Here is a 25,928-nt window from a genome sequence, read left to right on the forward strand (position 1 = left end):
TGATCTCCTGCCCAGTGGAGGGCTACTGCCTGTTACGCACTGCAGATCCCAAGTGACTTCTTTAGAGATTTCAGTTCCAAAAGGAGCAACAAGAATTCAGCCTGGGATTCCAATGCATAGCTCTGTATGAAGGCTTCTGTCATGATCTCTTCCCAAGAGGGCATCACAACATGCACTCCCACTGGGCTAGTGTCTGAATTCTCTGTAGTGACCCCCGGCCTGCGGACCAGGGCGCTGGAGGAGCCAAAGGGGGCAATTGCCTCCGGGTCCCTGTGGGGGGCATGCCAGAGCTGACTGCCCTAAGCCCCACCCCTTTCACTCTTAGCCCCACCCCTTCTGACGTCAGGGAGACAGGACCCCCTCCCCTCTTACCCTTGGAGGCTCTCAGCACTGCTGAGTGATCCTCTGCAATTACTAAGGGATCCAGAAGCTGAAACAAAACCCTGACTTGCTGGCATATTGGACAACAAACATACAACAGAGTAGGACTCTCAGTGAAACAGAGTAAAAAAAAATCCCAAGCAGGAAGGGAACATGATCCCCTCCAATCAACTTTTTGGAAACATCAGAAGCCAAATAAAATTTCTCCTTCGGTCCTGGGGCTGGCCCAAAGGACTGCAATCGCCCAGTCCTGGGGAACAAGTCAGGCCATCAGATCCATGAAGATGGCATTTGCAGTGGTTTGTCCAAAGATGAAGGCTCCAAGCGTGACCATGAATGTCCCGTAGCTCACCAATGCCCACCAGCTGTGAATAGAGAACACAGATCTGTGTGCATTGTTAGACAAGGGAACCCACCTTGACACAGTGGCAGATTTAAGGGTGACAGTTCTGAAACAAAAAAAATTCAGAAATCAAATGGGGAGAGAAATCTCTGAGCTGCAATTGATTTGCAAAATTGACTTCATTAACCATGGATTAAACAGAGACTGGGAGTGGCTCGTCCCTTACAAATACAATTTCTCTGCTCTGGGTGTTGATAGCTCCCCATTAGATGCTGACAAAGGCTCACATCCCCCGTCTGGCTTGGCTTAATCTAATTCTTGACTGCCCCCCCCCCCGCCCCTCTGCTCTCTGATTTGCTCATCTTGATAATTTTTTTCTGATTTGTCAACTTTGATTACTGTTTTCTGTTCTCCGTGCCTTAAACATTGAGTCTGTTCTGGTATGGCTATGGTCTGAAGAAGTGGGTCTGCCCCATGAAAGCTCATCACCTAATAAATTATTTGTTAGTCTTTAAAGTGCTACTTGATTGCTTTTTTGTTGTGATCCCCCCCCCCCCCCCCCGATCGGACTTGTTTTTTCCTCTTTTGATAAGTACTGTTGATACTGGGCCATTTCCACCTCACTGAATAGACCTTGTGAGCTCTGGCCCTCCCCCTTTACTGGGACCCCACTCTTTAAATACCCCTCTGAAACCACCCCCCCCAACTCATGCATCTGATGAAGCGGGTCTTTGCCCATGAAAGCTTATGCTCCAAAATATCTCTTAGTCTATAAGGTGCCACAAGACTTTTTGTTGTTCTTGAAGCTGCAGACTAACCCGGCTACCTCTCTGATACTTGTCACCTTGACACAGCATCTAGCTGTTCCCCTCAATGGGAACCTGGGGTCTGAATCATCTTGCAAAAGGGGTGGCGGGGGGTGGGGGAAGAAGAGGAAGGGGAATTTGTTTTGTTTTGTTTTTTTTACCTGGTGGGCCTAGTTTCCTGGATTTCAGAAAGTTTGGCTTGAATCAGGCAGAGTCCTAGTGGAGAGAAGGAATGGGAACAAGGCTGAACATCAGCATAATGATAGTAATCAGCAGTCAAAAGATTCCTGAGTAGAGACAACACAGCTACACCCTGAAGGCAGAGGAGTCAGGAATTTCAGAGAGTCAAGAGCTCTTTGTTCTTCCTTTTTGTTCCTGAGATAAGCCACACTCCCAGCCTGGGAGCAGGAGCCAGACTGAGGAGCTGCCTTAGCAGCAGCACTGCTAATCAATAGATTAAGGCAGGGGTGAACAAACCTTTTGTCAGGCCCCACTTTTCATCCCTGCAATTAGCAGGGCCTCCCCCCACCTGTCTAATGTAATCCGAACTGGCAGAAATTTTGGTTATGTTCATATGAAAAACAGAAATCAAAAACAAAAACCCTTTCAGCACATGTAAGAAAATATCTAGAATGTAAAAACTTTATGACTCGGTCTATAAATGCGACTACACAGGTATAAAAACCAGGAACAGATTTCAACATTTTAAAGGAGATGAATGAGCCTGAGACCCAGCAGCCGATCGTGCTGTGCCCCCCTTATGAAATTTTGCCCTGCCCTGAGGCCTGCCCCCCACTTTGCACCCCTTTAGATTAAGGGGATCAAGGAATTCCCTTTGCTCCCCACTCCAGCATGATCTCTCTCCTGTCCAGGAGTGGATGACCCAGGAATAAACAGCCCAGAACAAGAAAGAAAGAGAAAAATTGCTCTCCTTGGCCACGGAGGATGGGACAAGAAGCAATGGGCTCAAACTGCAGCAAAGCCGGCTAGGTTGGACATTAGTGTAACCCTTCTGCTGCAAGGAGTGGGCAGCAACCAAGGATGGGTTGAACATCTAGGGGTTCCTTTTCATCCATCTCACATAGCACCACCTCAAACCCCAACCCAGTAGCCTGGGAAACTCACACACACCTGGGTGCCTCGGGGAGCATGCAGGCCTTTGCATTTTCATGCAAATGCTCTCTAAAGGACACATTCTCCAAATCCTTCAACAGTATTGAGCTCCTGCTGGCACACGAGGAAAAACTTCCTAACTGTCAGGGTGGTTGAACCCTGGAATAAATTGCCTGGGGAGGCTGTGGAATCTCCATCACTGGAGATATTTAAGAGCAGGTTAGACAGGCACCTATCAGGGATGGTCTGGCGATGCTTGGTCCTGCCATGAGGGCAGGGCACTGGACTCACTGACCTTTCAAGGTTCCTTCCAGTGCTGGTGACATATGATTCTATGGCAGGAGACAGCACAGTCGGTCACTACCAGGTCCATCCTAATGTGCTCCGTTTTATTGTCTGCTCAAAGGGGACTAGAAAGGGAAGAGTTCCCCCCTTCTACGAATGGGTATTAAGTGCTCTGCTAACCAGGTGTCTCTCTCACCCAGCAAGCATACTAAGTACAGGCCACTGACAGCCACAACCTCATTTTGCTTCTAATGATCTGGGGCCAAGTTTTCAGGGGCAGGGCTGGGAAGCCAGGAAAACACGGGCACCGACGTTGGGCCTCCCTTGCTGAGAACTGAGCCCTTGAGGCATCTCTGTCCTTGAGGGGATACAGTTGGGTTTTCACTCAGAACCACCAGACTGTGGTTGTATTGAGAAGGGCTGGGGTGTATGTGGGTCTGTTTGCGTTTGCTTTATTGCCCTGTTCTTCCTGTAATCTTGCCTCCAAACTCTGGCTCTAAGGAGCTGCATGATGCTCAGGAGACTGTAGTGCAGGGCTGGATTTGGGGAGGCTGGGCGTGAGCAACTGAACCTCCCTAGAAGTGCACCTGCGCCCACCCTCTGCTGCACCTCACCTCCATTCAGCTCCCTCCTCGAGGGCTTCCCCGCCACCCATGCCTCTCCCCCGAGGGGAGGAAGGAGCTAGCAACAGGCAGAGAAGGGGCAAGAAGAGATGGAGCATGGGATGGGCCTCGGGGGAAAAGGGCCTTGGGGTGGAGCACGAAGCCATGACCCGGGTGCCTTTTCACTGGCAGCGCTCCACAGGCAGCAAGCCAGCAGGCCACGAAAGGGAGGTGCGCTGCATCTTGTCTGGGGAGGTTTAGAGCAGGTCTACACTGGACCTTAAAGTCAAGCGTGGCTACGCAGGTCCACCTACGACAACTGCGATCTGATCTCCAGCAAGCGTAGCTGTACCCTCAGGGCTTGCCTATGCTTACTGGGAGACTGAACCGTTCAGGGTCGAGCTTCCAGAATTCGATTTTGCATGCTTGGCGGAGAAGCATAAAAAAAATAACCGAACTGTCCGGGGTCAGCAGTGGACCCCCTGCCCCGCTCAATACCGCACAGCGTAACGGGGGAGATACTCTCCCACCGACCTCCCGTCAGCGAGGACAGCCAGCTAAGTCAATTGCAGATAAGTGGATTGCAGCTAAGCACTCACAGAGCTAAAATTGCATATCTGCAATCGACTTACCTGCCTAGTACAGACCAAGGCAGAGTCTCCCCTGGCCTCCTACATCCACCGCCCATGCCATTGAGATGGCTGGGATATGGGGAAAGACAACCTGCCCTGATCTTCTAGTGCAGTGGTGGGCAATCTGTGCCCACGTGTGGCCCACTGGAGTTCCACAGCCGGCTCACAAGACATTTTGTTTGCCATCGGCCCCCCCACAGGGTTGCCAGATTCTGCTGGTTTCCAGCCACCTACTTGTTTTTCCTACCGGTCTAACGCACGCCAGGGGACGCGAATGAGGCGCGTGCTGATTGCACACCGCATCACCTGGGCGCTCCGGGCTGCATCCAGTCGAACACGGCTCCGGTTCAATCCGCATGCCCTGCAAATTCTAGGTACGCAAGCACGCTTCACAAAACCACCCCATTCCCTGAGACCAGCTTCGTTATGACACTCTTGCAACCTGCAGAGATAAAGGAGGGCCACTGATGCAGCCCCGTCGCTAGCCTAGGTTGCCCAGCACTGTCCTGTTGGGAAGAGGCATGTAGGTGAACTGACTCCCCGGCACATAAGCCTCCGGGATTCGCGTGAAGCATCACCCCAGGGCCTAATTCCACAATCCAAGGAACCAGAGCGCATTGTTCAACACGCCGGCTGGCTGCCAGGGACCTCTGGCACTCGTACCGGGGAAGACGAAGATGAAGCAGGCCGCCAGGCCCCCAATGAGCGAGATGACTTTGCCGATATCTGGGATGAACAAGGCCAGGAGGAGAGTCAGGAGAAACCAGCTGACCGTCTGCAACACACGCCGGCGTCTCTCGCGCACCACATCTTCCTCCACCGGCTCCCCCTTGTAGCGCAGCCAGAGACCCTCCAGCACAGCCCTGCATGGGAGGCAGAGACATGGGAGGAGCAGGGCCCGCTGGGATCCCAGAGTTCACGTATCAGATCCCAGCTCTCGCTGTTCCTCCACCATTGATGTGGTATCCGGGACCTGTGTTCATAACTGCCGGGTTTCTAGTAACCTAGGCACAGCCTGGCTTGCTCCACAGGAAAGGGCCAATCTCGTTTAGTCTGGAACGCACGATTCATGAGCCACCTCCATGGCCACTGGAACAGGAGAGGGGCCCCTCCACCTGGTACTGGGGGCAGAGAGAAGTGAGCAACGGGGCTGCGTCCAGGAGACGGAGCAATGTGAGGGCACGGCCTCGGAGAGAGGGGGGCGGCACGAGGACCAGGCCGTTCCGAATACCTGTGGCCCCACCCACTTCTCGGGCGTTTGGACCTCTCCTGGCCACCTCCCACTCCTCTCACCTGCCGCAGAAGTGCAGAATGGGATAGGACGTCAGCACGCAGAGGGTGATGAAGGCCCGCGCGATGGCGACAGGGATGTCGTTGGAGGGGTAGGACAACAGCACATCCTGGTCCACGGTCACCCCAAACGTCAGGAACCCACAGACGCCTGGAGGGGAGCAGAAAGCAAGGGGAGCATGCCAGCAGCGGTTCGCGGAAGGATGGTTCGCACAAGGATTGCTATAAAGCAGGGGCCATCTTTGTCCCTGGGCCCACGCTCTCGCTGGATCCGCAGGCTAGAAGCCTGGGGTCGGGGTGCAGAACGCACACAGGTGACGGCACCTCCTCCGCCGCCGCCGCCGCCGCCGCCGAGAGAGATTTTCCAGCTCTTCCAGTTTCGGATTTCTCGTGCAGCGGCTTTACCTGAGGGAAGCTCGCAGTTTTTGAGGCGAACACGCTACAGCGGCAGTGGCCGGGCCCTGGGGGGCGGGCTGGAGAACCAAGCCCACGCACCTACCTGTCCCCGTGTAGACAATGAGCGCAATGAGCATGGCCACCGTCACCACCGCTCCCCACGGCTTCACCTCTGGGCGCTTCATGCTGTTGAAGACCGGCACGCTGCTCACATGGCACTGGCAGAGACAGGAAGGGAACACCGAGGGGGCTGCTGAGCCAGGTGTTCGGTGCTCCGGTGGGACCCAGCCATCCCCGCCTCACAGGACAGGAGGGGGCCCCGGAAGAAGCAGCCCGCCTGCCCGCCCGAACACGTGACCTGAACAGGTGATCGAAACAGGGAACGTAAGTGAGGGTATGTCTTTAGGTCAACCTTCTGGGGATGCATGAAATTGAGCAGTCAGGAGTCGACAGTCCACCCCCCCGTACGCCTCCTTACCGCAAGGAGTAAGGGACGACAATGGGAAAGTTTCTCCCATTGACCTCCGGCCAGGTAAATAAGTCAGTTCTAGCTGTGCAATGGCCATAGCTAGAACTGCATATCTGGAATCGACTTTAAGGTCTGGTGTAGACCTGGCCTGAGTTAAAGAGACACCTGGATTTGTTTCTGGACCAGGGGAGCCCACCTCCCAGCTCTTCCTTGGGTTCGGTCTAAATTTACCTCCCCCTGCCTCCAGCAGAAAGCCTGATGAAGGAGGAAAGGGGAAGAACAAATCGAACGGGCGTGACTGAGGCCAGGTCTTGTATCTATAGTCAACTTTAACGTCTAAGTATCAGAGAGGTCGCCGCGTTCGTCTGTATCTTCAAAAACAACAAGTAGTCCTGGGGCACCTTATAGACTAACAGATATTTTGGCGCATCAGCTTCCATGGGCAAAGACCCGCTTTGTCTGAAGAAGTGGGACTTTGCCCACAAAAGCTGATGCTCCAAAATATCCGTTAGTCTATAAGGTGCCACAGGATGTTTTGTTGATTGTACATATGCAGTTTCAGCTATGGCAACTGCGCAGCTGGAATCGACTTTTCCACAGTCAGCTTACCTGGTCGTCCTCACAGAAGGAGGTCGACGGGAGAATTTCTTCTCTCAACCTCCCTTGCTCCTCGCAATATTGAGTGCAGAGGTCGACTGTCAACGCCTGAGAGTTTGATTTTGAGCATCCCCGTGAGACGCACAAATTCAAACCCTGGAAGATCGATCCTGACCCGGTCAATCTTCCATGTAATGAAGACAGACCATTAAGTGACAGAATTTAACAATATGCAAACACTGGCACAGGGACAGCATTTGGAGTCCTGGTGTGAAATTAGAGGGACTTGTAGCTGGAATTCCTAAGGAAACATCCTGAGGCCACGAAATCTCTGGCTAGGGAAGAATCTCTCAAGGCAGAGCTGGAAATCCCATTACCTGAGCCAGTTAGAAAAATACTGGCCACAACATTTGACCAAGTCTTGCGGGGGACGAGCCAGCTCTGGCCTCCCAGAGGGGACCGAGTAGAGCACAGCAGGTCATCTCTGTCCTCAGCTTCCACGCTCGTTTTCAGACACTCTCGCTTCATTTGCGTCCTTCTATTTAGGGCTTTATCCCACCTCTTGCCTTGTCTGAGGCCCTAATAGGGACAAGTAGGGAGCCTTGGTATTAAAGCACAGGGGAGGGACAACCTAAAACAATCCAAAAGCAGGACAGCGAACTAGGCCAGTTGAGATGGGCATCTCCTGCTCCTAACTTGTCCATCGTCCCAGGCCTCCCTGAGAGCAGCGGTACCTGGAATCCGAAGCAGATGGTGGGCATGGCGTTGAATACGGCCATCCAGGAGGAGGGGCTGCAGAGAGAGAAATCACAAACAATTCACATCAGCTGCCAGCACCGATACTTAAGCTAAGCAGCAAATCTCAACAGGACACAAACAACCGCCCTCCAGAAAGCATTTGCGGGGCTCATTTCACTGCAGTTCTGTACAACCACCAAGGCCTTGCAGTGGCCTATATTTTCAAAAGGCACTGGGGATTTTTGGGGACCACACTGCCCATCTTAAAGGGCCCCAATTTTCAGAAAGTGCTGACCGTCCAGCCTCTGAAAAAATCACAGCCCTCTAAAAGGCATCTCAATCAGGTACCCCCAAAATAGAGGTACCCCGAAAGTCACTAGCCATCCTTTAAAATCTGTTTCTCTGATTAGATTGTTCGGAGGGGCGGGGTGGAATCTGTACATTGCTGCTAAGAAAGTTCAAAGGCGATTAGATTACCAGGCTAGATCTATAATCTGTTTGACCATAGTATGGATGGTGGGCGTAAGGATGTGTAAGAAAATAATGTTATTTGACAAAATATTAAAATTATAATGAGCCTTTTTGTGTGAGACCAGTCCAAAGGCGTGAGACAGACACCCAAGCTCGAACTGGCCCAGATACTTGCAAAGAGATGGAATTTAAAAAAAAGCAGAAAGTGATCAGTGCCTCACCCACACACAGTGTAGGACAGACTCAAAAGCACAGGGAGATTGGAGACCACGAACCAAATGCCTTGCATGAACGTGCCATAAAATACACCGTAACTACAGATACGTTTAACAAAGGCCAGCTGCAATGGGCTCCCTCTCTGTAAGCCACAAGAGAATTCGTTACATTTCATTTTAGCCAAATGGATACTTCCATTGTTAGCCTTTGAGGATATTTGTGGCATAAGATTAATAACCACAGAAGAGTCCTGTTGGGTCCTACATTTCCCAGCGTGCCCTTGGCCACAATCAAAAGGAAATATTTCGGAATATTGTTTTTTTCACTTTTTGCCCATTGCTGGGATGCAGAAAGCTGACCCGCTAGGCAAACACCCTATTTTTGCCTGTTCCGAGTGTCCATTTTAAGGTTTCCTTCCTAACCGTTAGCAAATCCCAGTTTGCCCATTATGTAGAACAGCTCTTTCTAGCCCCAATGACTAATAAGATACCAGGCTTTTCAAAAAAAAAAAAAAAAAAAAATCCCCTCCCACCCCAGGGGTTCTCATTACTGTTTTTCAAATGCGATATTACAGCAGGATCCCTAAAAGTAATTTCTATAAAACCTTAATTACTGTATAAATTGGGACACTCAGTCACAGATTTAAAAGGAGCAGTCCTACAACAAAAAAATTTCTAAAATAAAATGCAAAAAGAGATTTCAGAGCTGCAATCCATTTGCAAATTTGACTCCATCAACCAAGGATTGAACAGAGACGGAGTGGTCGGCACATTACAAAAGCAATTTCTCCGCTCTTGATGTTCACACCTCCACATTACCAACTGACAATGGGCCACATCCCCCCTGATTGAACTGGCGTGATTTCTCCTCTCTTGATGTTCATAACTCCACATGAACTGCTGATAATGGGCCATATCCACCCTGACTGAGTAGACATTGTCAGCTCTGGCCCTCCACTTGACTGAGACCCCCCTCTTTAAATCCTCCTCCGAAACCCCCCCCACTCATGCATCTGACAAAGCAGGTCTTTGCCCACAAAAGCTTATGCTCCAAAATATCTGTTAGTCTATAAGGCGCTACAGGACTTCTTCTTGTCTTTGAAGATACAGACTAACTCGGCTACCTCTCCGATATAAATTTTTAGTATATTATAAAATAGGGGTCAGCAACCCACAACGCAGATGCCAAGATTGGTAAGCGAGCCAATTTTCATTGGCAGGAGAGAAGAGAGCTCAGCCCCGCTCCTCTTCCCCCACGCAGCTGGAAGCATGCTCAAGGCCTGTGGATTAACAAAAGACCAGCTAATGCTACTAACCACCACCTAACTGGCTCAGCTCTGCATCTTCATTTATTTATGAAGCTGTTGTAAGCAGGACTATTGGTGACTTTAAAAAGTATCATCGGCACTTAGGCTGCACATAGAGGTCAAAGGTGAAATTTCAGCACTCCACCTCAAAAAGATTGCTGATTCCATGATAAAAAAATTCTACCAATCGCTGTTTCCACTCAAATTTTTCATTAACGTCTCCTATGCATGACTATTCTGAACTCCTTTCTGTTTAAAAAAATTGCAGGCCTTGTTTACAAGAAAAGCACCCTGCACAGAAATTCTTGTGTGCGGGCCTGCAGGGACTGGAGGCTGAACTCGGCGTGCGAATTTATGACCGTTTACATTTCAGCATTGTTAGCTCTTTGACCTTCCCTACTGACCAGCAACGGCAGCTGCTCTGGGACCGGAGGAACAGGATTTCCCTTCCAGGGCCACCCTTTAGCTCCCTAATCTAACTTGGGATCCAGCACGGCCAGCTTTTGAAGCGTGGGTACCATTCTTGCGTACCGTGTAGGGATGTACCCTGGAGTGATCTCCTTGTCGGGCCAGATGTACTTGATGATGACAACAGTGGTGACGTACCAGGTGCCTATCACACTCAGGGAGCTGCAAGAAAGAGACCGGACAGACAGATGAGAGAGTGAACGGAGATGAGGGGCATCTCTTCTGCCCTGTTCAGAGCCTCCCTGAGGCGAATCTACTGGGCCTGGACAGAGACATCTTCTGATGGCTCCTCCCTTCCCCCCAGTGCATTCCCATGGTTCTCCCAGCAGGCCAAAGGGAGTTGATTTTAGCTGCGACATCCCACTCCACTCAGGCCATTTTCTCTCTATGACCCTGGCTGCTTCCAGCCTCCTACCACTGATCCCGTGACTCCTGGGGGCAGTCAGTGCCAAGAAATAAATAAAAGTTTGCAATAAATTTGTTACCATTACATAATCAGGCCAGTTTCAATTACATTAGTCCCTCAGGATGCGCAAGGGTTGTGTTCCTCGTGGATCTTGAAACTGATGTAAGTCGGGGAGAGGAGGTCGCTTTGGCAGTGGGTTGGGGCCAAGGACTTAAGCCTGGGGTGGTTTAGGGTTCCAGGGGATCAGGAGGGTGGAGCTGAGCCAGGCTTCTCGGGGGTTGGAGCCCGGTCTGCAGAAGTTGGAGCAGGGTCCGCGGAGGTGCTGTGCTGGGGTCTGAAGCCCAAGCCCCATGTGGGGCTGTAGTGCGCTAGGGGCTGGGAGCCCCACACGCGGGTTGGAGCTGAGCTAGGGCCATGGTGGGGAGGCTGATATTGGGAGGGTAGGGGGGTATGAGCCCCTCTAGCTGCCTGTGGCATCAGGCAGCTGTGAGGCTAAAACCCTTCCCCCTACCTTCTCAGAGCAGTGCCTAGCAGGGGGAAGGGGCTCTTAGCCTGTCTAGCTGCCGGCTGCTGCAGGAAGCTAGACAGGCTGACAACCATGCATCTTCCAGTTGCGTGAAACTCACGTTAAAGCAAGTTTCGCACAGCCTGAAGACGCGTAAAGTGGGGGATTACTGTATTTTCGTCTCAGAGGGGGAGCCGTGTTAGGCCTTAGCGTCACAAATAAGAAGCAGTCCTGTAACACCCTACAGACTCACAAATGTATTAGGTCATGCGCTTTCATGGGTAAGAACGTCTTAGTTCATGACCTGATAAACTTGCTAGCCTGTAAGGTGCTACGGGACTGCTTGTTATCCATTATTTTAGTAATTTATTTCAAAATAAATGTCAGCATGTATGTTTGTAACAATACAAATGCACACAAAGGCCCCCCAAAGAGTAGCGTTAATGAAAGCCCTATGACAACCCAATCCTTATTTCTCTGCTCCCTCAAACCCAGCTGGGGGACCAGACACCCACAGTTCTTCCCCCAAGAGCCCAGCCACATAGCTCCCTACTCCAGACACCCCTCTCCACCCCAGAGCCCAGGGATCTACAGCACGGATGAGCAATCATTTGTATGGGGGGCCACCCCCAGATTTTGGTAAGTGCACTTTTTACAGCGTGGGTCTGGGATGGAGGTCTGGTGCAAAGGGAGCTCAGCGTAGTAGACGCGGATGCAGGAACCAGGGGGAGGTCCGAGAGGGAGTGTGGCTGAAGGAGCGGTTGTGACCTGGGCCAGGGTATTGGGGTGCAGTGTCCAGGACAGGATTCTGGCCAGGGGAGGGGGTGTAGGAGGAGGTACAGGGGAGTTGGGGTGCAGTTCCAGAAGTGGACTCTGGCCGGAGGGCGTTTACTGAAGCGGCTGCAGGGTGCAGCACTCTCAGGCAGGCTTCCCTGACTGCCAGCAGCCCCAGCCCCAGCGCTGTTCCATGTGGCTCTCAGCGCTAGGTAGGAGGGCTTCCTGTCTCCACCCCAGCAAAAATCTCAGCTCCTACTGGCCAGAAATTAGCCAATGGGAGCTGAGAAACTGTGCTGCACTGTGCCTTCTCTCAGTTCCCATTTGTTGGTTTCATGTGTCCTGCCAATAGGAGCTGAGACATTTTGCTCAGGGTGGAGCAGTGTAGCCCAATTTCTCAGCTCCCGTTGGCTGATTTCCAGCCAATAGGAGCTGAGAGAATATCCCGAGGGGGGCGGGGGCAGCAGTTGAAGCTATGGTCCCCCTCCGCAATGTTAGGGGCCTGCCGCAGGCCAGATTAAAAGGCTTGGCGGGGGCCTATCCTGTCCACCCTGATCTAGAGGAAGAAACCCTCAGGCTTGCAAAGGGTTTCCTGCCAGCTGCCCTCTCCTTCATCTCAAGGCTTGCTGGAAACTGCAGCTGCCAGGAACCCTCTAGCAGCGTCTTCTGTGTCGCTCCGAGTGGCATGTAGCAGCCCTGTACCCCATTGCTTTGGTGGGGGAAAGGAAATTCTGCCCGCACTATGTGAATTTCTGCAAAATTGTGCATTGTGCAGTGGGGCAAAATTCCCCACCCGTCCTCTCCAAATCAAACCAGTGCCTCCAGCGGTAGCCTTAGGATAGGCTGGCCATCATCAGCCACTGATTTTCTAACCACAACAACTCCTGAGTTCTCGCCTTGCCCCAAGCAATTAGAGGGCCAGACGGTTAAAGCACCAAATGCTCTTAGAGGACACTGTTAGCTTTGCAAACTGTGTGCCATGCAAAGGAAAGCATTGGCAGAGACCTCCTGGTTCTCTATGGGACCATCTTCGTTGTCCCCAGGGAAAAATCAGACAGGCAGGGAACCCATTCCCACCATCTGGCATCCTCCTACAGCTTGGCACAGAAGAGCTGGAGAAAGGGGTGATACAGAAATATATGTAATATCGCCCCCACCAAAATAATTATACTGTGCTTTTCATACAAGCACCCGAAAGCATTTTACACCCATTTTACAGGTGGAGAAACTGAGGCAGAGTGGTGAAGGTCAGAGGTGGAAAAAGTACCCCAAAAGTTACTTGAATAAAAGTGCAGCTGCTCTTATTTCTTGATACGTAAGTGCAATCTAGATGACACACATACACGTGTGATTTTACTCAAGTAGTCTTCCAGAGCAACAGCGATAACTTGTACTTAAGTCATCCCCGCCCCCAGCAGCTGCACTTTTACTCAAGTAACTTTTAGAGTACTTTCCCCACCTCTGGTGGAGGTACTTGGCTGAAGGAGGCAGAGATTAGCAGCAGAGCTGGGACTAGAACCTGGGTCTCCTTGATGCCAGTCCAACGTTGGACTCATTGAGCTCCATTTCTGTCTTAGAAAGCCACTGAACACTGATCAGACAACTGCCGGCCGGTCCCTTCAGCCTCCTCCCACCCACAGCTCCTGGTTGAGCTTCTCTCAGCCACCCACCTGGCGTATTTCTGGAAGCCAATCTCCTTCGGGATGGAGAGGGGCAGGATCAGGAGGAAGGCCGTGACGCTGATGGTGAACTTGCGGTCTGTGTACCAGCAGCTCCCATCTGTGCCCGGAGGATCCTTCATCAGGGCTGCAATGACTGGGAAGGAGACGAGGGTAGAACAGTAGGGTCAGGACACCACCCACCCCAGTACCAGCTTCTCGCTGGAGGGCAGATCTCAAACCCAGGCCCGGGAACACGGGTGTGGATGGGAGATGGAACCTGCCTGGAACAGAGGCAGGGAGCTCATGAGGCCCCAGCACGAACCATTCAGCCCTGAGACGACACAGGTCTGGCAAGAGTGTGGCACTCAGTCAGACTCAGAGAACACTACAACTGGAAGGGACCTCGAGAGACCATCGAGTCCAGTCCCCAGCCCTCGCCACAGCACCAAGCACCATCTAGCTTGGGGTGGCTAGAGATGGGACAGAGCAGGGGCTGGGGGTGCCTGGCTGTGGGGGAAAGGAGGGGGAGTGGGTTAGAGCAGGGGGCTGGGGGTGCCTGGCTCTGGAGGAGGGGAGGGAGACTGGGTTAGAGCAGAGGGCTGGGGGTGCCTGGCTCGGGGGGGGGGGGAGGAGGATTGGGTTAGAGTGGGGGGTGCCTGATTCTGGGGGAGGGTAGGTAGACAGAGACTAAGAGCCAAAATAGCTGTGGATAGTGCGCAAAGAGCCATATATTCTCCCCCTCTCATAGATAAGACAGATAATACTTGGTTCTTTGCATTCTATCCACACCTGTTTTTTCCCTTAGGCTGGGTCTACACGTGCCCCTTCCTTTCAAAAGGGGCGTGTTAATGAGCGGGTTTGAAAGATGCTAATGAGGCGCTGCAATGAATATGCAACGCCTCATTAGCATAATGGTGGCCGAGGCGATTCAAAAGTGCAGCTTTTCGAATAGCGCACCGCCCATGGAGACAGGACCTTACGAAAGGAACCCGCCCCCCCAGTTTTTGAAAGCCCTTCTTCCTATCTGGCGATATCCCGCTCATTAACACGCCCCTTTGGAAAGGAAGGGGCACGTGTAGACCCAGCCTTAGACTGCCACCTATCCTGGTTTTAAATATCCCGAGTGATGGAGCTTCCACAACCTCCCTGGGCAATTTATTATTTAGTCATTCAGAGCATCCCCTCAGCCTGGTTCCTGATGGCAGCAGGGCCCAGCACATCACAAGCACAGAAGCAGGTTCCTTCTGCTCCATACCCCTGCTCAGCTGCAACCCCCGCCCCTCCCTCTCAGGCACTAGCCCTAGCTAGCCCGCAGCACTCACTCTTGTCCTGCTGGTCCCCGATAATGATGAGGAAGGCGATGCAGGTGCCAAAGGTGTAGACAGCAATGGCGACCTCACAGAGCACACCGGGCACCTTGCCGCACACAGCCCACACCACCTCCTGGTACGTGCGCTCGTTGCTGGCCCGTGAGCAGTAAGCCAGGATCACCAGCCCTCCGATAATGAACACCAGCAGGGACTGCAGGAAGAGCAAGGCAGTCAGAACTGTGTGTGTCTGTCCCATCCCGCCCAGCACTGAGTCTGGGCCTGGCATCTCACTCTGGGATCATTTACTACAACATCTCCTGCTGCGGCCAAAATGAAGAGCAGCAGCCAGTAACTGTGAAGCTAGAGTCCCACCCTCACATTCCGTCTAAATCTCATTACAATGGTGTCGCACCAGGCTGTCAGAAGGCCACCCCGTCCCAACACCACCCACTGTCACCAAATACAGAAAGTACAGCTGCAGGGGCTACAGAAAACTTAGTTAGCAGCATTTGTCTGGCAAGAAACTACTGATCTATAGCGGAGACTGTGGAATCCTTATTCAGTGAAGATGGTCTTCGCTTTCCTACTGTTGTCTGTATGATCTCAGTCTGGTTCGCAATTGTTTGACTGTTGTATAATTAATTTTGCTAGGTGTAAATCCTCTAAAGTGGTGGGGTCTGATTGGTTCGATTGTTTTGTTATAGTCGGTTACGACTGGTTAGTAACATTATACCAAAATAAGTGGTCACGGTATAGCTAAGCAGGACGCAGGGTTTCACTACTTAATCTGGGGTCCAAGACGGAAAACAGGAGGAGCAAGAGGAAAGACAGACAGGAAGGTGGAGGAGGAGGAAAAGATCCGGCGGACAAACTCATCCCCAAGGCACAGCCTAGGACCAGAGCTGCCAGAATTCCTCTGCACAACCATCCTGAGGTGCTGCAACCAGCATCCGGAGAGACTGACTTTGTCTGGCCAAAAGGGGAAGGCTGCCTGCCTTTATCAGGATTGGCGAGCGCGACGCTGAGCGCTTAGCTTGTATTCTGCCTGCTTGGTAATTGTCAATAAATAGAGAATATGACTGTGTAAGGCTTTTTCAGTGGCACAGATCCTGCAGAGAGTTACACCCTGAACCCTAGGGAACTGGGTAAGGGTGAGCGTTTGAATTAACAAGGCTGCACCTTGAGCCCCAGGGATTGGGTGAAGGTGCGTGTGTCCCTGAAGTGAGGAAGGGGTAAAGAGATTTGTGTACTTGCAGAGAATCCCAGGCACCTACAGCCCTTCCCGCCCGCCTGGCTCACCATCTGCAGCGCGATCCCCGCTGCCACGCCGCCTGCCGTGCTGAATGCGGCAGGGAAGTTGAGCAGCCCGGCCCCGAGGGCGGCGTTCACCACAATGAAGATGGCACCGAGGGCAGAGGTGGTCCCTGCCCCGGGTCCCTGCCTCTCAGCGCTCTTCGGCCCCGTCTCCACGTTGGGGCTCTGCAGCAGCCTGGCCCGTTCCCCAGCATCCGTGCTCCAGTCCCTGTCTCCACGCTCGGTGTTGATCCCCACGTTCTGCTGGGCCATTTCCCTGCCTGGCAGCACGCTGGCCCCTCTCTGTGTCCCCCTATTGCCTCATCACCATGCCACCACCGCAAGCAAAGGAAACAGCAGCCCACGTCGACTCCATCCAGGCGCAGCCTCCAAGCGGTCACAAAGCAGCCAGATCCATTTTTCTGCGGCTGGTGCGAGGGCCTTGTCTGGTGGGCCCCAGGCACAGAGTTCAGGCTCCTTCACCGCACCTAGAAGAGAAGCAGAGGAGGAGCATTGCCATCAGATGGCTACACAGACAAGGCTAGACCTCACTGGCCTGCTGGCCCAAGGCTCCTCTCAGAGGGAGGGATAACTCAGTGGTTTGGGCATTGGCCTGATAAATCCAAGGTTGTGTGCTCAATCCTGGAGGCAGCCATTTAGCAATGGCGGGCAAATAGATGTCAGGAATGGTGCTTGGTCCTGCCAAGAGGGCAGGGGACTGGACGAGATGACCTCTCTGGGACCCTTCCAGTTCTACGAGATCTGTATTTCCATATATTTATAATTTGGGCCCTAACACCCATTGCACAGCTTACCCTCTCATGCAAAGGTGACAGTGCATTGTGGGTAGGTTGTAAGCAGTGTTCCCAGTCAGCTGAGCACTTGGGCAGCTGCCCAGGAGAGATTCAGGTGCTGCCCAGCTATCAGCAGAGCGCCCCCAGTCACCCGCAGCTACAGCAGGTATTTCTAGGGGTGGTGCACATCCATGCATGCCTCGGTGCACATAAAATTTATTCTGCCCATGGATGGAGAAAAATTAGAGGGAACCCTGGTGAGAATTCAATCTGGGACCTCCAATTTGTACAGCTTGAGCCTCCATGGCCCGAGCTCAACAGCTCAGAGCTATCATCAACAGTGAGTCTCAGCTCAGCTCCTGGTGTGTGTGACAGACTTTTGCACAATTGGTCCCCTTTGTCTCAGCTGACAGACCCGGGGTGGGACGGGCAGAAAGAGAGCCCCTCTCTACTACTTCACAATGGGCCCCTCTAGGTCAGAGTCAAGGCCGGTGCGTGAAGGGAGCTTGCCTTGTCTCTGCCACGCCCGTCACGTGGTGCAAGAGGACGTCAAGCCACAGGACTGTCGAACTGATGCCTTGTCACTGGACGTCATTCACACACACACACCCCCAGCGCGGCTGCATTTCACAGCCAGCTTCCTTCCTCCCAATCCACACTTCTGCCAGTGCAGCAGCAGCAGCCCTGGCCCTCCTGTGGGACACAGTTCAGAGCCAGGCCTGAAGAGACGCTTGTGGGACTGACAGGAGCCAAAGTGCAGGGAGCACCTCAGGCCCGGTGAGACACAGCAGCTTTCCACATACACAACTCGGGTGTCACAATCTGAGAGGGGGCACATGGTCATCCCATGCGTCTCTGCTTACAGGGTTCTCCCTGGCTCCCAGGGCCAGATGGGGCCATGGGGTGGTGAGGGTTGTCCTCAGTGGCTCGTCCCACTCCTTCCATTCCCTGCCTCAGCTCCGCACCAGGGACTGGGTCCAAGCATGCCACGAGGCCATAAGCCCCTCTCCCTCGCCGCAGCAGACCATGCAGAAATCTGGAGCAGCACTTCACTCCAGGTGCCTCCGCTGTCCATGCACGCATCACAAAAAGACACAGTCACTGCCCGCAGAGGTGGAAAAAGTTCCCCAAAGGTGACTTGAGTAAAAGTGCAGCTGCTTTCCCTTCTGGGTACTTGAGTACAATCAAGATGTGACGTGCGTGCACTTTTACTCAAGTAGTTTTCCAGGGGGGCACAAGTGACTTATACTTAAGCACACTCCCCAAGCCCCTAGCAGCTGCATTTTTACTGAAGTAACTTTTTGGGTAAGTTTTCCACCTCTGGCTACTAGGGTGGGCTTCCCCATTTGTGTGTAAGCCCCTCAGCTCAGGTTCAGAGAGTTGCACAAGTGTAAAGAAGTCCTCTCTTTAGACCTACTGCCAGCACTCAAAGGGGACAGGGCAAAAGTAGAGACGAGAAATGAGAGTATAAGCTCTCTGGGGCAGGGGGTGTCTTTATTCTGTGTTTATACAGTACCCAGCACAAACGGGCCTGAGTTCACCTCTAAGGCTCCCAGCTGCTACAACATTTCACAAATGATAATACTGGTTGAACTTCTCTTCTCCAGCACCCCCAGAGCCTGACCAGGGCCAGGCGAGAGAATCTGCCAGACCATGAGAAGTCAACATTGTCTAGCACAGTGTTTCTCAACCAGGTGTACATGTACCCGGGGAGGCGGGGGTCCATCGAAGTCTTCCAGGGGGTCCATCAACTAGAGGCTACGTAGAAACATTAATAAAATCAGTACAATCTAAAAAGCTCATTCAGACAACGACTTGTTTCTACTGCTTCATATGCCTTACACTGAAATGTCGGTCCAATATTTCTATTCCAGCTGTTTGATTTGATAGTAAGAGGGTAGAAAGTCATCAAGTTTTCAGTAGTCGTCTGCTGTGATATTTTTGTATGTTTTTGTAAATAAGTATTTTTAAGTGAGGTGTAACCTGATCGGAAGCAAAACAAATCTGACTCCTGAAAAGGGTACAGGAATCTGGAAAGGTTGAATGGCACTTGTTTCGTGACTTCAGACTACCTTAGGCCCAAGTTTCTTAACCAGTGACATGGGTACCCTTAGGTCTATGTGACAGAAGTCTGAGGGTCTTACTATTTTCTTTAAAAAAGGGATACCTTAGAACAGAAAGTTTGAGAAACACTTGTCTAGCACATTACCAATGCTTCCACTGCTTACTGGGCTCTTAGAAGACATTTAGGGGTGAATTACAGCTAAATCACAGCACAGAACACTGAGAGTCAGGCCTGAAAACAAACTTTATGGGACCACAGGAAACTTGGCCACACCCATGACAAGCGATCATCCAGCTAATTAAATCATGCCAGATTATGGATTTTGCTGGACAAGAGAGGTTCAGTCGTGAAAGTAATCACGGGCCATAGGTGAAGCTGCTGCCTGGGGAGGTCTGTGGATGTGCCCATACTCTACACCCACTATGCTCCTGATTGCCCATCCCTGGTTTAAACTTCTGTCTGCATTGGTTGCTTTGTCCTCAAAGCTCTGTTGACAGTTGAACTACACGTTACAAAACTGGTCATGAAGCAGGGAGGCATCTTGCTATGAGTCGGACTTCATTTTAGCTCCCTTCTCCTGCAGTGAGGGCTTCACAGGGGACCTTTATACTGTGTCCATCAGCTTTACTCTGCAGTTACTGGCTTATCGCTGACAGCAGTGTTTCCCAAACTGTGTTCTGTGGAACACGTGAATGGGTATTCTGTGAAAAAATTCTTACACTAGCAATGTTTTTCCCTCAAAAACATTAAATAAATTGTGTGTGTATCAAAAATACTAAGGTATTTAAATAGTATTTAGATTATAGGTATATTAATATTTTAAACACATTCATAATAATATCTTTATTATGCCACTTGTGCTGAAACAGAGATACAAAAATACTCTTCCCATTAAAAACTGTCAAATATTAAGTAACAGAGGGGTAGCTGTTGTTAGTCTGTAGCCGCAAAAATAACGAGAAGTTCTGTGGCACTTTATGGACTAACAGATTTTTTGGAGCATAAACTTTCACGAGGAAAGACCGTTTCGTCAGATGCGTCTGACAAAGTGGGTCTTTACCCATGAAACCTTGTGCTCCAAAAATCTGTTTGTCCATAAGGTGCCACAGGACTTCGTTATTTTTTTTTTGTCAAATGTGAGTTATTTTTATTTTCCAGTAGTTTTCTGCAAAAATAACACACTAAAGATACAAAATTTAAAAATATTTTCTGTTCCTAATTTATTTTTCATTTCTTTTTCATAAAGATTTTTAAGCTTTAAGGAAGGACAGCCCTTTTTTGAAAAAATATGGTCTTTTCTATTTTTGTACAAAAGAACGACACTAACCATACTTCTTTTGACTGTTACATTGATGGTTTGTTTTGGGTTTGTACTTAACTTTTAATTTTTATACTTCATTATAGGGTTGCTAACCATCCTCTGATCAGAAGGACATTAGTTATTAAGTCAGATTTTTCTCTTGTTGTTTTTTCTTCTTTGTAAATAAAAGACATCTAAAGTAAATCTAACTCGTAAATCAATTTCTGAGCATTATATGTGGCAATTTTTCAGCATGAAAGCCCCCCTCCTCCCTGAGACCAGCACATGATGTGTGCCATCACTATATTCCAAACCCAAAAGTGTTCCACGGCCAAATTAGTTTGGGAAATGCTGCCTCACAGTATTAAGTGAGAGATACTTCACTATTTCCACCATAAAAAAAGGAATGGCCCTGCTGATTGGTGTCACTAGCCACTGTGGGCCCTGGGACAAGGTGAGACAGGGGCCCAGCTCTGAGCCCCCCCCAAAGGGGAAGGACCGAGGGTGTAAAGAACGGGGGCAAGGGCAGTTAGTAACTGGTAAAATTCAGCTTGCCACAGTGCATTTATTTTTATTTGGCTCATTTTAGTGCCGATGAGGACGCAGGAAACACACAGAGAGGAATGAGGAGCAGAATGGAGTTTGCCCTGTCATGGGACCATCAACCAAGACCCAAGGATTAGTAAGATAAACTCCCAGCTGTCACTCTGGGGCCTTACACTATGTGCAACTCAGCCATGCAACATCAGCATTATAGCACAGCAGTAGCAAAAACAAAACTAAACCATAAAATTAACAAGCCAGAAGTTTTTGCCTCAGCCCTGTCAGCAGCTCCTGATCCCTCATGGAGGAGGTTTAATACTGAGGCAGGTGCCTTGTTATACCACATAACTGAGTTGGGAAGAAGTCTACAGGCATAGAGGATCCTGGGTCCAGGCTGAGCACTCTTGTGGGAGGAGCTTAAGGAGCAGGCATGCTTGGGAGAAAGTATGAGTTGATCTTTATGTCCTCCTTGTTATTGTCTTTGTTAACACAGAAAATGGATGTCTATAAACGCTGCATACAGCATGGAAGAAGCACCTCCTGACACAGTCCTGAGAATGACTTCAAACACCTATCACTGCGATTGTTAGTCAGCTACCTTTCACTCTGGGAGGATCACATATCCCTGCTCATAAATAACTTCTAACCCACTAGACAGCTAACTAGTAGAACTTGCACATACAGGATAGCCCAGAGATGGCTGCATTTCTTCTGGAGCTTATTCAACTAGACACATACCTAGACAAGAATCACACTTACAATACCTAAGCCGGCAGACAAACTTCATAAATGTCAAAAATAAATGTTCTCCATTCCCAGCTTATTTCGCACTAAACCCTCAAACAGCACAGCACCTGCCATCCAGTGTTCTAGAGGGGATTTGCACATCGGAAAAAATAACCCCAACTATACTCACAATATGATGGGGGCTAATTTAGCTATAACTAATCAGGAAAGAGATCTTGGAGTTATCGTGGATAGTTCGTGGAAAACATCCATGCAGTGTGCAGAAGCAGTCAAAAAGGCAAATAGGATGTTAGATATTATTAAAAAAGGGATAGAAAATAAGACAAGGAGTATAAATCTATGGTACGCCCACATCTTGAATACTGTGTACAGATGTGGTCTCCTCACCTAAAAAAAGATATCCTGGCACTGGAAAAGGTTCAGAAAAAGGCAACTAAAAAGATTAGAGGCTTGGAACAGGCCCCGTATGAGGAGAGGCTAAAAAGATTGGGACTTTTCAGTTTAGAAAAGAGGAGGCTGAGGGGGGACGTGATAGAGGTATATAAAATTATGACAGGTGTGGAGAGGGTGAATAAGGAGAAGTTATTTACTTGTGCCCATAATACAAGAACTAGAGGACACCAAATGAAATTAATGGGTAGCAGGTTTAAAACTAATAAAAGAAAGTTCTTCTTCACTCAGTGCATAGTTAACCTGTGGAACTCCTTGCCAGAGGAGACTATGAAGGCTAGGACTATAACAGAATTTAAGAAAGGGCTAGATAAATTCATGGAGGTTAGGTCCATAAAAGGCTATTAGTCAAGGGTAGGAATGGTGTCCCTGGCCTCCGATTGTCAGAGGCGAGAGATGGATGGCAGGAGGCAAATTGCTTAATCATTGTCTTCAGTCCACCCCCTCTGAGGCACTTGGCACTGGCCACCGTCAGCAGACAGGCTACTGGGCTGGACGGACCTTTGGTCTGACCGAGGTATGGTAGTTCTTATGTTCAGATTAGTCTTTCCTATAAGAAGATGGCTTTTGTCCCTTCTTACAGCTAGGAGAATCAAACTTCTGCAACTAACAGTCTAGTTTCAACAGATGATTCTTATGAATCTGTTTAGCGGAACTACAGCCCCACAGAAATCTTTTAAATTCCTGCTTCTGCTGCAGAGTTTCCTTGTGGGGCATTTATCCCTGAAACCTGCTGACAGTAGGGAAACTATATAACTAGGAACAAGACTCTTAGTTCCATGCCCTGCTACTGCTGAAATTCAGGCACCAAATAGCCAGGCCACATGCAGCCTTGAACAAGGAAAGCTCCAGACAGGCAAAAACCAGCCCCTCTTTTGCACATCAGATGGAAGAGGAGAACCAGTAGCAAACAAAATGGGGACAAAAGAATAAGGAAGGACAAGGCTGGAACCAGGGTAACAACCCATGGGCACACTCAAACCTGGAACTTCAAGAGACTCTGCAGTTTGAGATAAAAGCCTAGTAAGGCGGCAGAAAAGACTCATTCTTTCTCCCTGTAAGAAGCGTGTCAATCAGGACAAGGAACAGTGAACCCCACCCAGTACATGTCTGGGTTACACCATCACCAAGCACCTCAAGGGAACAGTAACCATCGTTATTACAGTGGGGGCTGGGAAGTGAGGACCAATCAATATTTGCAGCAGGGAGCAACTCCCCCATGGGGCTGGCAGCAGATGCATCACCTGGATGCATCCACAGAAGCATGTAGCTTAGGGGTGGCGGTGGGATTTCCAGGTTGGGTGCCCAGCCCTGACTAGGAAATGATGCCCCTAGAGCTGCTACGGAGCCTGTTCAACCCCCCCCTATGGTACAGCAGGGCCAGTGCATACGGGCACCCAAGCCCTCCCCGCCGGCTTTCCCAGGCTCCCTCACCCAGCAGCCCCTTTCTCCCTCCCCCGCCTGGCCCTACCTCCGCCCTTGCTCATACCTGGAGGAAGGGGAGAATCAGCCTCCCACGCCCGCAGCTCAGCCCCGGCTCCAGCACCCTAAGCAGCTGATTAAGCACCGCGTGCAACCCAGCGCGCAGCAGGCTGGGAACTGTAGTTCTCTCCAAGCGCAGCCGGCTCTCAGCAGCCTGGGCTCTCCTCCGCGAGTCATTTCCTGTTTCCTCGCCCCGCACTCAGCAAGTGTTGGGTTTTCCCTCTCCATTTCGAGGCTTCCCATGTCAGCACAATCGTGTGAAGTTTTTGCATCTCCCCCCCGCAGCTGGCTCCCTCCAAGCTTGGGCAATAAGCAAGGAGGGCAGGTTTCAGGTCTTGCCCCCCAGCTGTTCGCTGCACCTTTGTCTTCAGAGGATCAGGTTCTTGAGAGGGAGAGGAGGCTAACTAGGCCAGGCTAGTGCCTTGCTGGGAGGCTGGTGGGTGATGCTCACTTGAGGGGGGAAAGAAAGATTATTAACCTCCTCTGCCCACCCCCGCAAAATATTTTAAGCATGTAATTTTGGCCACTAGCTTTAATGCAATGACTCAAAAGTGTGAAATAATTCACTAGTTACACAATTAGACCCCAAGTGCTGAGCACCTGCATTTCCCATGGGCTTTCATGGCAGATGTAAATGCTAAGCACCTCTTAGGTTCTGTCCATAGAGTTTGTTCTAGCCCTCTCCTAGTGTCGCTGGCCCTGGGACTGATCCCCTGTTGCCTGGCAGCTTATGTGGTCCGTTATACCAGCACAGAGTATAAAATGTCACTGGATTATGGTGGAATCATTCTACACAGTAGTGATGGATGGCAGAACAAGGAGCAATGGTCTCAAGTTACAGAGCTGGAGGTCTAGGCTGGATATTAGGAAAACTTACTGCACCAACTCTGTCTACACTCGCACCGCCTTTTGAGTGTGGGGGCAGGGGGCTACGGGGGCAGCAGTGGCTGTGAGTGTGGGGCTCGGGGGTGGGGGGGCTGGTGGTTGTGAGTGTGGGGTGTGGGGGTGGGGCAGCAGTGGCTCTGAGTGTGGGACTCGGGTGGGGGGCTGGTGGCTGTGGGGGCGGCAGTGGCTCTGAGTGTGGGGTGGGGGGCTAGTGGCTATGGCAGAGCAGTGGCTGTGAGTGTGGGGCAGGGGGGACAGGGGGCTGGTGGCGGTGAGTGTGCGGTGGGGGGCTAGTAGCTATGGGGGAGCAGTAGCTGTGAGTGTGGGGCAGGGGGCTAGTGGCTATGGGGGAGCAGTGGCTGTGAGTGTGGGGCAGGGGGCTAGTGGCTATGGGGGAGCAGTGGCTGTGAGTGTGGGGCGGGGGGATGGGGGGCTGGTGGCAGTGAGTGTGCAGTGGGGGGCTAGTGGCTATGGGGGAGCAGTGGCTGTGAGTGGGCAGTGGGGGGCTAGTGGCTATGGGGGAGCAGTGGCTGTGAGTGTGGGGTGGGGGGCTAGTGGCTATGGGGGAGCAGTAGCTGTGAGTGTGCGGTGGGGGGCTAGTGGCTATGGGGGAGCAGTGGCTGTGAGTGTGGGGCGGTGGGGACAGGGGGCTGGTGGCAGTGAGTGTGCAGTGGGGGGCTAGTGGCTATGGGGGAGCAGTGGCTGTGAGTGTGGGGCAGGAGGCTAGTGGCTATGGGGGAGCAGTGGCTGTGAGTGTGGGGCGGGGGGCTAGTGGCTATGGGGGAGCAGTGGCTGTGAGTGTGGGGCGGGGGGCTGGTGGCGGTGTGTGCAGTGGGGGGCTAGTGGCTATGGGGGAGCAGTGGCTGTGAGTGTGGGGCAGGGGGCTAGTGGCTATGGGGGAGTAGTGGCTGTGAGTGTGGGGCGGGGGGCTAGTGGCTATGGGGGAGCAGTGGCTGTGAGTGTGGGGCGGGGGGCTAGTGGCTATGGGGGAGCAGTGGCTGTGAGTGTGGGGCGGGGGGGCTGGTGGCGGTGTGTGCAGTGGGGGGCTAGTGGCTATGGGGGAGCAGTGGCTGTGAGTGTGGGGCAGGGGGCTAGTGGCTATGGGGGAGCAGTGGCTGTGAGTGTGGGGCACGGGGCTAGTGGCTATGGGGGAGCAGTGGCTGAGTGTGCAGTGGGGGGCTAGTGGCTATGGGGGAGCAGTGGCTGTGAGTGTGGGGCTGGGGGCTAGTGGCTATGGGGGAGCAGTGGCTGTGAGTGTGGGGCGGGGGCTAGTGGCTATGGGGGAGCAGTGGCTGTGAGTGTGGGGCAGGGGGCTAGTGGCTATGGGGGAGCAGTGGCTGTGAGTGTGGGGCACGGGGCTAGTGGCTATGGGGGAGCAGTGGCTGAGAGTGTGCAGTGGGGGGCTAGTGGCTATGGGGGAGCAGTGGCTGTGAGTGTGGGGCGGGGGGCTAGTGGCTATGGGGGAGCAGTGGCTGTGAGTGTGGGGCTGGGGGCTAGTGGCTATGGGGGAGCAGTGGCTGTGAGTGTGGGGCGGGGGGGCTGGTGGCGGTGTGTGCAGTGGGGGGCTAGTGGCTATGGGGGAGCAGTGGCTGTGAGTGTG

At 51.7% G+C, this 25,928-nt stretch overlaps 1 protein-coding gene across 3 annotated transcripts; it reads right to left on the minus strand.

The window, feature by feature from the left end:
• Positions 1-357: 357 nt before the first annotated feature.
• SLC38A7 (solute carrier family 38 member 7) lies at positions 358-23,545 on the minus strand. Of its 3 annotated transcripts, none has more exons than XM_075008702.1 (12): positions 23,451-23,545; positions 16,069-16,550; positions 14,782-14,980; positions 13,469-13,613; positions 10,177-10,275; positions 7,649-7,706; positions 7,292-7,493; positions 5,952-6,066; positions 5,456-5,603; positions 4,826-5,025; positions 1,692-1,746; positions 358-746 (listed from the first exon to the last, which is right to left on the minus strand). In XM_075008702.1, exons 2-11 carry the CDS (start codon positions 16,333-16,335, stop codon positions 1,716-1,718), a joined length of 1,464 nt encoding a protein of 487 aa, XP_074864803.1. In that variant the 5' UTR covers positions 16,336-16,550; positions 23,451-23,545; the 3' UTR covers positions 358-746; positions 1,692-1,715. The 3 variants fall into 3 exon arrangements, with proteins under 3 accessions (XP_074864803.1, XP_074864804.1, XP_074864805.1); XM_075008703.1 differs by lacking the exon at positions 23,451-23,545 and adding an exon at positions 17,720-17,805; XM_075008704.1 differs by lacking the exon at positions 7,292-7,493.
• Between the last annotated feature and the right edge of the window lie 2,383 nt (positions 23,546-25,928).

The sequence above is a fragment of the Carettochelys insculpta genome, chromosome 14 (genome assembly GCF_033958435.1).
Source record: "Carettochelys insculpta isolate YL-2023 chromosome 14, ASM3395843v1, whole genome shotgun sequence".
Taxonomy (NCBI): Eukaryota; Metazoa; Chordata; order Testudines; family Carettochelyidae; genus Carettochelys; species Carettochelys insculpta.

What these genes read in the sequence shown, in the direction of transcription:
- SLC38A7 (XM_075008702.1), bottom strand. Translation starts at nt 16,335, where the DNA reads ATGGCCCAGCAGAACGTGGGGATCAACACCGAGCGTGGAGACAGGGAC. An exon ending in GGCTTCCAGAAATACGCCAG is followed by an intron (nt 10,276 to 13,468) that starts GTGGGTGGCTGA and finishes TCTTTCTTGCAG; the next exon opens with CTCCCTGAGTGTGATAGGCA. An exon ending in TATTTTTCTAACTGGCTCAG is followed by an intron (nt 6,067 to 7,291) that starts GTAATGGGATTT and finishes TGTCTCTGCCAG; the next exon opens with TGCCATGTGAGCAGCGTGCC.